Raw genomic sequence first — 16,712 nt, 5'->3', positions numbered from 1 at the left:
AGGGCGGATTACGTCTGCCCAACTTCGATGCCCCCTCAGGTCTTAATGAGAGACAAAGAGTGAACCGAGACAGGGTGATAACAAGGGGCCCTCTGACTAAACAAGGCCAGGGGCTACTAACAAACCTAAAACCAAAGTATGCGCGGCTTGCCGCCAAAGGAAAAGAACAGCAAAGGAAATGCTGACCATCTGCCGACACAATACTTTTGTGTACCGGCGGTGACAGCATAAGCAGAACCCTCTGCAAAACACCAGTGACAGAAATAATAACGGAATATAGCGGCCTAGGCCGACGGACGCGGCAGAGCCGCTACTCACGGAACCGGTATGAATACTGGCAAACGGACAGGAACCCCTAATGCTGCCGACACAGACTCTCAGAACTGGAGGACAGGCAGAATCCCAAACGACAGACCGGTGGACACCAAGAAGCCAGAAACTTGACCAGGCACAGGCAAAGGCACTGGACCTCAGTACAGGAACACTTCACGGCAGGGCACGGGATCAGACACAGGAATCGACACAGGGACTGACACAGGAATCGACACAGGAAGCAGTTCGACAGACACTGCTACACAGAAGCTCAGGAATTGGCATGAACAAGCTCAGAACTCAAGCAGACTGGAAACCAAGAAATATCACCAGCGTCTGTGAATAGCACTGAGCCAGCATATAACAGAGAGGCCTAATTAATAATCTCATGCAGCTGCCCTGCTGCATGACTCCAAACTGACAAGATGCAATTAGCAGCCAGGTGAGGCTGAACACATGGGAACAAGCTGCAATTACACAGACTCACCAGCGGCAGCAACCAAGAGTACTCTAAAACAGAGCAACGGGAAATCCTGGCCTGCGAAACAACTTATAAACATAAAATAGCTAACTTACATGCAAAACAGGAATGAGCCACAGCCGTGGCTCATAACAATACGTGGACAAACAAAAGCAAATCTTGTCCCTCACCACACAACTGAACCTAAGGATGACATACTGTATAAACACAATTTACTAAATGTAATATTTCTTTCTAAATTTCTCAGTAAGAAACTTGTGGCCTAGGGATACCGTGAAATTTTTTCTCCGGCAGGGTCCACAGGTTATCCACAGGATAACAATGGGATATGATGGAGCGACAGCGGATTGGCACCAAACGATCACAAGCTTTCAGTCCTCCCAGGATGCAACGGGCCCGTCCATATATCCCCGCCCACTGGCTCAGGCAAATCAGTTTTTTGTTTGGTGCAGCAGGAGCCGGACTATGGTCACAGGGCTGCTATGTTTGGCAGCCTTAAGCTTTCTTATTTTATTTTTATAGTCTTACTACGTTTTCTGAGTGATCTTTCCTAACAGCGTCTTACACGCATATTGGAAAGAGTCGCTCCAACAACTCTCCGCCAGGTCGCAACAACGCTTACCCATGGTACAGGTGCTGTCTCGACGGGCGTCTGCGTCGGATATACTAGCAGGTCCAGCAGACGTTACCAGGCTGTGGCCGGAGCACGGGAAGAAAGTAAGGCATCAGTTCCACTTAGAAGGGGAATAACGGACACAGCCACACTGTATTGAGAGGAGACTACCAAACAGTAGCTGGCGCGCCGCCACCACGGGTGCTCCAGCGCTAGACTTAGGGATCATAAGGCACCAGGAATAGTATGAGGCTGTGATCCCTAGGGTTGGTGTCAGTGGTGGGCAGTCAGACGCTCTCCTGGTCACCCCTCCCCCCAGTTCATGACCAGTTTCCATCAGTCTCCCGCCATGAACTGATTGCTTCACTTTCGTCTCAGACGCTACCACCAGAGGTCTCGGTCGGAGCATAGCCACTGCGTCTGTGTACACTAAGCGCTACCGCGAGGAGACCCGGTCACAGTACAGGCGTTTGTATGACCGGTGCGTCTGCATGCACAGTGTGTCTGTGTTCACTAAAAGTTCCTGGAGCGGCAGTGTACACTAGTAGCGTCTCATCTGGATCCACTCAGCGTTCGCTAACGTACTGATTGATCTTGAAAGTGGGGTGAGTCTCCCTGTATCCCACTCTACTGAGTATGGGTTATACAGCACTAAATTTCTATCTACTTTTTGTCAGTATGAATAGTTAACTTTAGTGCCTATTGCATATGAGTCTGTGTACATTACTGTGGTTTTCTTCGCAATGCGTCTGAATACGTTAAAGATATGTATAAAACAGAATTCAGTAATATGTACTCCTACATACTTTGAAATGTGTTTGTAGTTGATAATATGCTCATATGACTAATATATAATATGTGACTGACTGCTAGTGTGATTGCTGACTTTATATATGTTTGTCAGTGGTTTCTTCTGAGCCTCAATGCTGGTGCATGGGATGGGGTCAGATTGATATCACTTTAAATATAGGGGGTAATTCCAAGTTGATCGCAGCAGGATTTTCGATAGCAATTGAGCAAAACCATGTGCACTGCAGGGGAGGCAGATATAACATGTGCAGAAAGAGTTAGATTTGGGTGGGTTATTTTATTTCTGTGCAGGGTAAATACTGGCTGCTTTATTTTTACACTGCAAATTAGATTGCAGATTGAACACACCACACCCAAATCTAACTCTCTCTGCACATTTTATATCTGCCTCCCCTGCAGTGCACATGGTTTTGCCCAATTGCTAACAAAAATCCTGCTGCGATCAACTTGGAATTACCCCCATAGTAAAGTGATTACAGTCACAAATTGTGTAGTACACTGTGAAAAGCTGATTATTTATCATGTCTAAGAGCAGCAAAGATGACGAGGTTACATTAACAGTAACACCAACACTCATAAGATGTTTGTCCTGCAAAGTGGGATTATTCTCTCAGGATCTGGCACATGATGAGTTATGTACAAATTGTTTTGCGTTTCAGCAGATTGCAAGGCAGATCCCTGTTCAACGGCAGGTAGATCCACCTTGGGCTATGTTTGCACAGACCTTGTCCAGTAAAGCTGAATGGGTAATCCCTACAGCTTCAATACCAGGAGTAGGGTACACTATTAACCCATACATGCAGCTCCCTTTTTATGGTATAGCCCCAACAGCTTCTCCAAGGAAACAAGCTGATAAACCGAGTATAAATATATCATCAAATTCACAGGCTACACAGGATGATACATCAGATGATGGTAGCTCTATATACTCTGCTTCAGCATATGAAGAACAGGTAGAAGATATCAGCTCAGAGGATATAGCTGAATTAATTGGAGCAATGAAGACTATTCTATCCCTAGAGGATTCATAAATTGGCCAAAGTCATCTCTGATTCCGTCACAATGGATTATTCATTTGGGGGCTGTATTGGATTCAAGTCTGCAGAAAATATTTTTACCTCGGAACAAGATATCCACGGTGCAGTTAAGGACTCAGGAGTTGTTACACAGTCAAACAATATCAATTCACACAGCAATGCGAGTGATGCGTTTGATGGTGTCAACATTCGACATGGTGGAGTATGCACAATTCAACTCAAGACCTCTGCAGCGTCTGATTCTGGCCAGATGGATTGGAGTACATCAGACAATAAAGAAACAGACCATAGTACTTTCAGAAAAGGTAAAAAGGTCATTAGCCTGGTGGCTGCAGACATCCCATCTAGACAAGGGGAGACCCTTTTGGATATCAGATTGGGAGATCCTGACAACGGATGCCAGTCTTCAGGGCTGGGGAGCAGTGTCCGGAAAATTATGGATCCAAGGACAGTGGACCACAGAAGAAAGTTAACCAGTATAAATCAGGAAATAATATATCCCGATGATATTGGGCACTACAACCTCACCTAGAGTGTATAAGTGTATTTGTATTGTCTAACACCTATGTATTATTAAACACAAATATAGATATAAAATTATTGTATCACAGCCTTTACTTAAGCAGCTCCTAAGGGCAATCGGGATGCCTTTTAGCAAGAATATATACAAAATGTTTGTATTACCAAACACTTAAGGAGCGCTAACAAAACTTACATTTATTCCACATAACAATATTAATACCATTCATTGGTACTCAAAAAGCATAAATAAAAGCAGTGAATGATATAGTGATATATATGTATAAAAACCGATATATATTATTATCCAGTGTTGAAGTCCATTTTTTGTAGTTAGTTATTGCATCCACAAGCATCCACAAGTTATTGCATCCACAAGTTAGTTATTGCATCCACAAGTTTATAGCACGCTGGAGTGTTATACACAAACAGTCCCAATTTGTAAGGTGTTTAGCGATGATTAGGTTATGCTCACCCCTTGTGCTTGTAAGAAACAGTCCTTAACGATCTTTGATATATCCGCTGGTTCCCGTCAATGGCATTGCAGGAAAGGTGCTCCCGGCGGCAGTGTGATTTTTCAGTTCTTACAGTGCGGGGAGGAAACGGCACGGACCGCATCCGTAGCACCACGTCTGCTGATGGGGCTTTCTATGCACAGCCACGATCGTTGGACCCGGACCATTAAGAAGCAATGATAGCAGGGGGGAGCTTACACCGACTGTGTTGCCAGCTCGGACTTGCAGCAGCGGCAGCCTCAACGCGTTTCTCCGCTATCAACGGTTTTTTCAGGAGGATAGGAATAGTGTATCCATCAACAGGTGGAAGGATATTTAAATTCACTTCAGCCAATGGGCTTGTAGAGTAATTTTCACACACCTGAGTGGTTTTAATTATACTTAAATTCACATGTTAGAAAAATTAAAAAGCTGATACAGAAATCTTTATAAATACATAGGTGCTTATTTAAAGTATAAAATGCAAATAAATTATCATAGTGTGTGTGTATAGGGGCACGTTTTAACAATAATATATAGATATTCAAATAGATATATCTTGAGTATAGCATCTCACCATATGGAGACATATTTAGACTTCGTTGGCATTTCTTTACTTCAAAATGTATAACCATCTCACAATCCAACTTTCAGTTGGAATAAGGCGGTTCAAGGTTTTAATTTTACTCTTATTATTATTATTTTTAGATTTTCATTCTATATGACATCCAGAGGGAGTCTCGGAGAGATTTAGTCAACACATATATTCTAAAAAACAACACTGCCTAAAACTCTTTAAGCTTACTAATGGGCCTCCGTGGCTCAACCACTAGAGAACTGAGCTGCAGTGCACCAGGTCACTAGTTCGATGCCACCAACATCTGACCATATGTACCAAGTTTTTTTTTTTAAAGTTTAGTTAATATTTATTAGTTCATATTGGTCGATTAACATCTTTAGGCTAAAGATAGCATCGCAGCCTTATGCAGATAAAGAGATTCAGATTTTATGATAGACATTAACATTCACAGGTATACAGAGTTCTCTAAATTTTTACATACATATTAATCAATGGAACCTCTATCCAGATTTTAAACAGTGAAAGAGCCAACATAATTTAACCCTCAAACAATTAGTTTAAAAAAGAGCAACACATCCAAAGTATTATCATAAACATTTTATAAAAAAACATAGGATGGTAGATACTAACCAAAGTTAATACCACACTGAGCGATGATAAAGGAAGAAGGCATGGGCAATAGAGATTTTTTATGTAGAAAGTATAACATGAAAGAATGGAGAGGTAGTCAAGAGAGAACCATTTTTTGCCTTTTCTAGATGGTTTTCTTATTACTGATATATGGCACTGCTTGTTTAGTTGTTCATCTCAGGACTAACCCAAGACGGACAGAGCATAACCTACAGACGAGGATAATGAAAAGTGTCACTAATAGAACAACAGTGTCAGGACCACCATTTTCACAAGAAGTTTCATTCTACTATAGCTCCAATAGGGCAAGATATGTTCAGACACATTCCTAGCTACAAAAGTGGGACTAGACTATAAATTGTTTAGCTCAATGTTCTCATTTAGACCCTGAGGGAATAAGGTGTCCATATTGCATATCCAGTATACTTCTCTTTTGCACAGGAGGTTATATCTATCCCCACCCCTAGGGGTCTTGTTGATATGTTCTACGTGTAGCGCAATATCCAAGAAAGCAATATCAGTATGGTGAATAGTGCTAGTGAATGTGAAACCATATGTGTTGGTGTTTAAGTAATTAACAATGGAAGTGACAGAATTCATATTCCCACGCCAAATTGTAGTTGTTTGAGGGTTAAATTATGTCAGCTCTTTCACTGTTTAAAATCTGGATTGAGGTTCCATTGATTATTATTATTATTATTATTATTATTATTATCCTTTATTTATATGGCGCCACAAGGGTTCCGCAGCGCCCAATTACAGAGTACATAAATAATCAAACAGGAAAACAGCAACTTACAGTTGATGACAGTATAGGACAAGTGGTTCCGGTATGAATGGTCGACCATGTTATGGTCGACAGTCATTAGGTCGACCACTATTGGTCGACACTGACATGGTCGACATGTACACTTGATCGACACATGAAAATGGTCGACACATGAAAGGTCGACACATGAAAAGATCGACATGAGTTTTTTTACTTTTTTTGGTGTCGTTTTTTGCGTAAAGTGACTGGGAACCCCAATTAGTGCACCGCGTCCCCTCGCATGGCTCGCTTCGCTCGCCATGCTTCGGGCATGGTGCCTTCGCTCCGCTACCGCTTCGCTCGGCACAGATTACCGTTCCAATCGTAGTCCACGTGGATCGTAAAGTATGGAAAAGTTCCCCAAAAGAAAAAAAAGTTCAAAAACTCATGTCGACCTTTTCATGTGTCGACCTGTCATGTGTCGACCATTTTCATGTGCCGACCATGTGTCCATGTCGACCATGTCAATGTCGACCTATAGTGGTCGACCTAATGACTGTCGACCATAACATGGTCGACCATCTGAATGGATACCAGGACAAGTACAGGGTAAATAAACATAGTTACATCAGCAGATGACATTAGAATAAGTATCAGGTGGCAGAAGACTGCTGGATGTGGTACAGTTGAAGATTATTAAAGTAAGACAAAGGATAAGCACATGAGGAAAGAGGGTCCTGCTCGTGAGAGCTTACAATCTAAAGGGGAGGGGTAGACAGACAGGGGTGAAACAGATGGGGTACATAGAGAGTGTGGAACAGAGGGTTAGGATGAGATTTGGCTGGGTTTGGGGAAGAAGTGGGTCTTGACAGCCCGTTTGAAGTTTTGTAGAGAGGTGGAGAGTCTGAGGGGGAGAGGTAGGGAATTCCAGAGAAGTGGTGCAGCACATGAAAAATCTTGGAAGTTGGGGTGGGAGGAAGTAATCCATTGGCAGGAGAGTCGTCGTGCATTAGCAGAGCGAAGAGGACGGGTGGGAGTGTAAAGGGAGATAAGATCAGAGATTTAGATGGGAGAGGAGTGGGTGAGGGCTTTGTAAGTGAGTGTGAGAAGCTTGAAATGGATTCTGAAAGGGAAGGGGAGCCAGTGAAGGTCTAGTAGGAGAGGAGAGGTAGACATGCGTTTGGTGAGGAAAATGAGGCCGGGCAGCAGCATTGAGGATAGATTGGAGTGGAGAGAGGTGTTTGTCAGGAATGCCAGTCAGGAGAAGATTACAGTAGTCCAGTCTGGAGATGACCAGTGAGTGGGTAAGAGTCTTAGTAGCATCCTGGGTCAGAAAGGGTCTGATCCTGGAAATATTTTTTAGATGAAAATGGCAGGTTTGTGAGAGGTGCTGAATGTGTGGTTTGAAGGGGAGGGAGGAGTCAAGGATTACTCCAAGACAGCGCACTTGGGGGCTAGAGGAGATAGTAGTGCCATCAATAGATAATGAGATTGTAGGAGGTGAGGTTATGCAGGAGGGAGGGAAGATGATCAGCTCAGTGTTAGACATGTTAAGTTTAAGAAAGCGCTGGGAGATCCAGGAAGAGGTAGCAGAGAGACAGTTGGAGATACGAGTGAGGAGAGCAGGGGAGAGGTCTGGAGAGGAAAGATAGATTTGGGTGTCATCAGCATAGAGATGATATCGGAAACCAAAAGAACTAATGAGCTTACCTAGTGAGGATGTATAGAAAGAGAAGAGGACCAAGGACAGAACCTTGGGGTACACCTACAGTTAGTGGAAGTGAGGGGGAGGAGGAGTCATGAGAGGAGACAGAGAATGAACGGTTAGAGAGGTAGGAAGACAGCCAAGAGAGGGCAGTATCACGCAGACCAATGGAGTGAAGGATTTGCAGTAGGAGAGGATGGTCCACAGTGTCAAAAGCAGCAGAGAGATCAAGTAGAATAAGTATTGAGTAGTGTCCCTTAGATTTAGCAGCATGGAGGTCATTGAATACTTTTGTAAGGGCAGTTTCAGTGGAGTGGAGAGGACGGAAGCCAGACTGGAATGGGTGAAGTAGTGAGTGTGAGAAAAGAAAGGAAATAAGGCGGTTGTAGACAATACGCTCAAGGAGTTTGGAGGCAAAAGGGAGGAGAGAGATGGGTCGGTAGTTGGAGAGAGTGTTCGGATCAAGGGTAGGTTTTTTAAGAATAGGAGAGATGAGTGCATGCTTGAAGGCAGAGGGGACAGTGCCTGATGAGAGGGAGAGATTGAGAAGGTGGGAAAGATGGGAACAAGCAGAAAGAGAGAGGTAGCAGAGGAGGCAGGAGGGGATAGGGTCAAGTGGGGAGGTGGTGAGGGGATAGTAACGAATGAGGAGCATGACTTCCTCTCAAGATGCATGGGAGAAAGATGTCAGAGTTGGTGGGAGGGATGGGGAGGGGTGGTAAGGGATGGAAGAAGGCTGGTTACTGATGGTCTGGTGTGATGTGATGTCCTTACGTATGAAGTCAATTTTGGATGTGAAGTAAGTGGAAAAGTCAAGAGCAGAGAGTGAGGAAGGGAGACGAGGTGGAGGTGGGCAGAGGAGTGAGTTGAGTGGCAAAGAGGCGCCGGGGGTTGGAAGACTGGGAGGAGATGAGGTTCTTGAAGTATGACTTTTTAGCAAGCGAAAAGGCAGCACTGAAGGATGAGAGCATAAGTTTGAAATAGAGGAAGTCTGCCTTAGAGCGTGATTTCCTCCAGTGACGCTCAGCAGTACATGAGCATTTTTGCAGATATCTGGTGCATTTGGTGTGCCAGGGTTGAGGTGTTAATTTGCGAGGGTGAATAGTGGTTGGTGGAACGACAGAGTCAAGAGAGAGAATAGGAGAGAGAAGTGAGTCAAACAGGGAGGAAAGGAATGTGGTGTCAATAGCCTCAATGTTACGCTTAGTGATGGTAGCCTTGGGATGTAGAGATGGGGAAGTCGAGAGAGATAGGTTAAAGGAAAGCAAGTGGTGGTCAGAGAGGGGAAATGGGGAATTGGAAAAATCAGAATTATCGCAGCGGTGAGTGAAGACCAGATCCAGTGAGCTCCCATTCACATGGGAGGGTGAGGAGGTCCACTGGGAGAGACCAAGTGAAGAGGTGAGGTTAAGGAGTTTAGAGGCAGGGGATTGTGTGGGGATGTCAATAGGGATGTTGAAATCGCCTAGGATAATGGAGGGAATGTCAGAAGAGAGGAAGTGAGGAAGCCAGAAAGCAAAGTTGTCGATGAATTTGGAAGCAGCGCCAGGGGGGTGGTAAATGACAGCTACTCTAAGATGGACTGGTTGGACCAGGCATATAGTATGGACCTCAAATGTAGAGAATGTAAGGGATGGTTCTGGTGGTATGAGTTGGTAGGAGTAACTAGTAGGTAATAGGACCCCAACACCACCCCCATGGCGACCCCCAGGTTGGGGTGTGTGTGTGAATGCGAGGCCCCCAGCAGAGAGAGCAGCAGGAGAGGTAGTGTCAGTTTATTAATATGAACTAATAAATATAAACAAAACTTTTCAAAAAAACAAAAAAACTTGGTACATATGGTCAGATGTTGGTGGTACCGAACTAGTGACCTGGTGCACTGCAGCCCAGTTCTCTAGTGGTTGAGCAATGGAGGCCCATTAGTAAGCTTAAAGAGTTTTAGGCAGTGTTGTTTTTTAGAATATATGTGTTGACTAAATCTCTCCGAGTCTCCCTCTGGATGTCATATAGAATGAAAATCTAAAAATAATAATAATAATAATAATAATAATAATAAAAGTAAAATTAAAACCTTGAACCAGCTTATTCCAACTGAAAGTTGGATTGTGAGATGGTTATACATTTTGAAATAAAGAAATACCAACGAAGTCTAAGTATGTCACCATATGGTGAGATGCTATACTCAAGATATATCTATTTGAATATCTATATATTATTGTTAAAACGTGCCCCATACACACACACTATGATCATTTATTTGCATTTTATACTTTGAATAAGCACCTATGTATTTATAAAGATTTCTGTATCAGCTTTTTAATTTTTCTAACATGTGAATTTAAGTATAACTAAAACTGCTCAGGTGTGTGAAAATGACTCTACAAGCCCATTGGCTGAAGTGAATTTAAATATCCTTCCACCTGTTGATGGATACACTATTCCTTTCCTCCTGAAGAAACCGCTGATAGCAGAGAAACGCGTTGAGGCTGCCGCTGTTGCAGGTCAGAGCTGGCAACACAGTCAGTGTAAGCTCCCCCCTGCTATCATTGCTTCTTAATGCTCCTGGTCCACCGATCGCGGCTGTGCATAGAAAGCCCCGTCAGCAGATGTGGTGCTATGAATGCGGTCCGTGCCGTTTCCTCCCCGCACTGTAAGAACTGAAAAATTACACTGCCGCCAGGAGCACCTTTCCTGCAATGCCATTAACGGGAACCAGCGGATATATCAAAGATCGTTAAGGACTGTTTCTTACAAGCACAAGGGGTGATCATAACCTAATCATCGCTAAACACCTTACAAATTGGGACTGTTTGTGTATAACACACCAGCGTGCTATAAACTTGTGGATGCAATAACTAACTACAAAAAACGGACTGCGACACTGGATAATAATCTATAATCGGTTTTTATACATATATATCACTATATCATTAACTGCTTTTATTTATGCTTATTGAGTACCAATGAATGTTATTAATATTGTTATGTGGAATAAATTTAAGTTTTATTTGCACTCCTTTAGTGTTTGGTAATACATACATTTTGTATATATTCACAGAAGAAAGTTGCCTGCCAATAAACCTGTTAGAACTTCGGGCCATATACATGGCACTGATTCAGGCAAAGGACACTCTGCAAGGAAAACCAATCCAGATCCGCTCAGACAATGCGACGGCAGTAGCATACCTCAACCATCAGGGAGGAACTCGCAGCCAAAAAGCAATGAAGGAGGCAAGTCACTTACTAAGGTGGGCAGAACTCCATCTTCCAGCCTTGTCCGCAGTGTTCGTTCCGGGAGTCCTAAACTGGGAAGCGGACTTTCTCAGTCGACACACCATTCAAGCAAGCGAATGGGCTCTACACCTGGAGGTTTTTCATACTCTAGTAGACAAATGGGGGTTGCCAGAGATAGATCTCATGGCATCCCGTCTGAACAACAAAGTGCCCGCAGTCGGGTCAAGAACGAGGGATCCCGGAGCGATCTTTGTGTACGCCTTGTCGGTGAAATGGGACTTTCATATGGCTTATCTGTTTCCTCCGATCACCCTGTTACCCAGGGTGGTGAGGAAAATAAAGCAAGCAAAGGGTGTCGTGATTCTAATAGCTCCGGCTTGGCCCAGAAGGCATTGGTACATAGATCTACAGAGGATGTCGATGGATGCTCCAATTCTGTTCCCTCAACGTCCAGATCTACTGATGCAGTGTCCTTGTTATCACAGGCATCTGGATCGACTGTCTTTGACGGCGTGGCTATTGAAACTTCTATCCTGAAGTCAAGAGGATTCTCACAACAGGTAATTCAAACTATGCTCAGAGCAAGGAAACCCTCCTCAGCTCGCATTTATCACCGAATATGGCAAGCCTATATTCAGTGGTGCAGTGAAAGAAGTATGGACCCAAAACCTTTCAGTGTATCCACTTCAGGCAGGAATGGATAAGGGTTTGAAAATGGCTTCCTTGAGAGTGCAACTATCAGCATATGGTTTCAAAAGAAAATTGCCAATTTATAGGATGTGCGTACTTTTTCCCAGGGAATGCTGTGCATTCAACCTCCTTTTGTTCCTCCTGCAGTGCCTTGGGATTTAAGTCTGGTTCTCAAATCCCTTCAAGTTGCTCCATTTGAACCACTTAATAAAGTGGATCTTAAATGGTTGACATACTGACTATGGCATCAGCTAGAAGAGTATCAGATTTAGGAGCGCTGTCATGTAAATCTCCTATTCTGATTTATTTATCCAGATAAAGCAGTTCTCAGAACTAGGTCTGGTTATGTTCCTAAGGTGGTATCTACATTTCACCTTAACAAAGAAATTGCAGTCCCGGCTGTTCGGGTATCGGGACTTTCTACGGGAGAAGCGTTGCTGGACGTAGTCCGTGCATTAAGAATCTATGTGGATCGTACCAATGCCATCAGAAAGACAGATTCTCTCTTCATTCTCTACGAATTTTACAAGAGGGGATGGCCTGCTACTAAACAGACGCTAGCAAGATGGCTTCAAATGACGATTTCAGAAGCATATTCTCAAGCTGACCTCCCTGTTCCGGCTAATGTGTCTGCTCACTCTATGTGTAAGGTAGGTCTTTCATGGGCAGCACAACATGGTGCTTCAGCAGAACAGATATGTAAGGCAGCCACATGGTCTTCCTTTAACACATTCATTAGACATTATGCCTTGGATACTTTTGCCTCTCATGATGCTGAATTCGGGCATAAGGTTCTCCTGTCTAATCAGGAGCGTCCCTACCACTAAAAATTGCTTTGGGAAATCCCATTGTTATCCTGTGGATAAGCTGTGGACCCTGCCGGAGAAATATACGTTATGGTAAGAACTTACCGTTGATAACGGTATTTCTCCTATGTCCACAGGTTCCACAGTGATCCCACCCTGACGCACCTGATCTGAGGATCTTTATTCTCACTAAACTCTTCCCTCTTGCATATGTGTTCTTCTCGCCTGAATAGGGTTCTACATAATGCTCCTGTCTAAATGCTTTGGAATACAACTGATTTGCCTGAGCCAGTGGGCGAGGATATATGGACGGGCCCATTGCATCCTGGGAGGACTGAAAGCTTGTAATCGTTTGGTGCCAATCCGCTGTCGCTCCATCATATCCCATTGTTATCCTGTGGAACCTGTGGACATAGGAGAAAAACCGTTATCAACGGTAAGTTCTTACCATAACTTATATTTTCTGATATTCTAGGGTGCCGTGATTCAAAAAAGTTTGAGAACCACTGGATTAGACCATTCATTTAAAGTACTGGCTGGTACTTTATCTCCATGCACTTTATCTTAATCTAAGGCTTAGTAAATAAAACCCTGTGTCCTAATTCAAACACTAATGTAACCCTTCTCTTAATACTATAGGCTGGGAGTGGACTAAGTAATGTATTAATGGATGATTACGCAATAGTTGTGCCTCCACTCAAGCTATTTGTAATGGTCGATTATTGTAAGGCTCGCTTGAGTAAGCCTTATGTTACTTTACCTGTACTAAGGGGTTATTCACTCTAAATATGCATATGTCCTATTATAGACCTGTTCCTTTTTTCTTTCCAGGATCTTCAGAACGTTTCCCAGTTGGACCAATCAAACGTGGTAAGTATAAAACTTTAATGTATTGTAGCAAGTGCATCAGATACAAATGAACATTTTCAACAATCGTATATATATATACACATGAACCTCTGCTAACCCTCTTTATAGATCTATACAGATATCATGCATGCAATACACAAAAAGTAAGTTCCCTTCAAAAAATGGTGCCTTCAAGTGTCAAAGATAGTGCACTTCCAGAATAAGGATAAGTAACTGGTACCACCGTTTCTATAATAACTATTCTACTGTTCTTCCCTTAAACAGTGCAGACAGTATCCAATTATATCTGTTACTATCTTGTAAATATTACTTATAATATATCCCCAATGTTTCTTTTTCTCTGAACATATAAGAAGAAAGTGTCTCTCAAATATATAAGTAGCAAGTGGTAATACTAGCGGTTAATTAGTGGAAGGCTAGTCTCTTCTACTCAATAAAGCAAATTACAACAGTTTAGTTCTGTACTAGACTCCTAAAGGACAGATAGAGTTTACGTTCAGTAACTGTATTGTTCCCTTGGTTTGACTGGAGTTTTCCCTTATGTTGCAAAGCAACGTGTCCACTTTCTTCCTATAAAATGGTATGAAGCTGTCCTTTATGTAATATTTGTATTAGATTCACTTATGTTAAATATATTCTATGGTAATGCATTTGACTCCTCCAGTTGTGTGATTAAATAATTCAACACATCTCACGTGTTAGACTCCCTCACAGTAGCACAGTTTGTATGCAATATAACGGAGAAAATGAACTGTAGATGTATTAACTTCACTGTTAGGAAGCTCCCTCTCTAGGCTGTCAATGCCTTGCTAGGTTCTTAGGTTGGTCTCCGTTAATTCTTCAGAAGAGATGAGATATATGTATTAAAATAAGAATTTACTTGCCGATAATTCTATTTCTCATAGTCCGTAGTGGATGCTGGGGACTCTGAAAGGACCATGGGGAATAGCGGCTCCGCAGGAGACTGGGTGCCCAGTCTCCTGCGGAGCCGCTATTCCCCATGGTCCTTTCGGAGTCCCCAGCATCCACTAGGACGTTAGAGAAAATAAGAATTTACTTACCGATAATTCTATTTCTCATAGTCCGTAGTGGATGCTGGGGACTCCGAAAGGACCATGGGGAATAGCGGCTCCGCAGGAGACTGGGCACCCAGTCTCCTGCGGAGCCGCTATTCCCCATGGTCCTTTCGAAGTCCCCAGCATACACTAGGACGTTAGAGAAATATACTGAAAACCTAGCAGAGTTGTAAGTCGCTGAACTACAACTGGTACATACTTTGCTATACTTCCTTCCAGCATTTACTGTCGTTGACCATCAACAACTGGGCACTTGTGTCCTTACTCGCATCCTAATAGTGACTCACAGTGCTTAGATGTATGGTGTGATGCAGGCAAATGATTTTACAATTACTCCCTCCTTGATTTATCGGCACTGTTGTGGGGTGCTCCCCCGACTCTCTTGCCTATGGCTGGCCTGCGCCACCCCTTCACAGTTACTGGATCAGCCTTAAGTCACTCCCCTCTTATGTGAATGGAAAGATGTTGCTGGCGCTGTATTACCATAGTGTGCCTCACCTCTACACTCTTTCCATCCAGAACTGGGATTAAGTGATGCAGCACCTCACTTTATATTACCAGCGGGATCATCCTCTCTGATCTGGACGATGGGTGAAGTGAGTGAGGCAACCCCTGCTGTCCAAGTGCTTTGGCCTCGGTGGCCTCAGGCTTCCTTAACTGCCATGCTGTCCGTCTCCAGCGCACCGCTGTACCGCTATCTATATCTCCCTCTACGGCGGCTGGGGTTTAGCTTCTCCCTTGTCTGCCGGAGCTCAGCTGTGCTGTACCGCCGCTCGCTTGTCCCCAGCGCTTTGCAGCCGCTGGTGCCGGGACTTGGCTCTCCGTACCGCTGCTTGTCCCTCTCTCTCTCTCTGCCACAGTGGGTACCGGAGCTCGGTTCTCTTGGGGTCCACGATCCAGGGGGCAATCAACCAACCACCAATGGCCAGCGGGTCCCCCTTATATCCTCTCTGCCACGCACCATCTCACTGGCACCCCGCACGCGGCTCCCTGCCACCGCGCAGGGCTCCAGAAACTTCCCCAGTATAGTATAACATCACAATGTTTACTAAGCACTCTCCCTATTATATATTAATAATACATTATAAAGTTATAAGTACATACATCATTACAAATGTTCTATATATATATATATATATATATATATATATATATATATATACAACATTAGATGCTGGCTTGCTTATATTGCTTATATTCTTAACAGTAATTGAGCATGGCTACACTTTCCCCCTGGTGATAAGAGCAAATGAATTTGAACTTGATCACCAAGAATAAATATAACCCCTATCTGGTGTGTCATTGATCACCTGATGGTAACTTTCAAAGTAGGGCCAGGTAAGTATGGTGTTAGGGTGCACAGTCCTGGGGATCCTGTGGTGATCCCAGATGGTCATAGGAGAGTATTAAAGGGGGTCACCTCTGTCTCTGAGATTCATAGATTCACCCTCCATACTTTCCTCACTACAGTGAGGATAAATGCCAGAACCCCCTTTGAACTACTGCTCTCGTTACCCGAAATGCTACTATCGAAGTCAATAGCATAGGTGATTCCTTGGTTGAACTGTGACTGAATTCTCGAAGGCTCTTCCCCAGCATCTCTCATCCCAATAAATTCTCTAAGCTCTGTATCCTGGTCTATATAATAATATACCCAACCTTTATCTTCCTCCGTACTTTCTTCTGCACACCTTTCTGCGTCGTCAGACACTAACTGTCTATTTATGCTACCAGTTGGTTCTTTCCCAACTGGCTTGACTCCCTCTCCCTCCACAAGACTCTCCAAATGCACTTCTCTTCCTATTGGGAGCAGATTCTGTCTATGATGCGTTAGAACGGCAACCTGTCCATTTTCTAATTGTATCTTATACACAGGTAAATTTGCAAATTTTTCGATTACCACATACGGTTCTTCTCTCCACCGGGTAGCAAGCTTGAATTTCTTTGGTGTTCCCAATTGCTTTAATAGCACTCTATCTCCAGGGGATAACACTTGATCGCGTACTTTCCGATCATAGTAAACTTTGTTCTTTATTTTCAACAATCGTATATATATATACACATGAACCTCTGCTAACCCTCTTTATAGATCTATACAGATATCATG

General features: G+C 43.4%; 1 protein-coding gene across 2 annotated transcripts in view; it reads left to right on the top strand.

Moving 5' to 3' along the window:
* Positions 1 to 16,712, top strand: part of LOC135051285 (granulocyte-macrophage colony-stimulating factor receptor subunit alpha-like) — a 174,046-nt gene that overhangs the window by 68,664 nt on the left and 88,670 nt on the right. For both annotated transcript variants that reach the window (XM_063957353.1, XM_063957352.1), the window contains exon 4: positions 13,491 to 13,529. In XM_063957353.1, coding sequence (XP_063813423.1) covers positions 13,491 to 13,529 — 39 coding nt within the window. The remainder of the gene's footprint in view (positions 1 to 13,490; positions 13,530 to 16,712) is intronic.

Source organism: Pseudophryne corroboree, chromosome 2 (assembly GCF_028390025.1).
Source record: "Pseudophryne corroboree isolate aPseCor3 chromosome 2, aPseCor3.hap2, whole genome shotgun sequence".
In the NCBI taxonomy this organism is placed as follows: domain Eukaryota; kingdom Metazoa; phylum Chordata; class Amphibia; order Anura; family Myobatrachidae; genus Pseudophryne; species Pseudophryne corroboree.
This window is presented reverse-complemented; position numbering and strand designations above follow the sequence as displayed.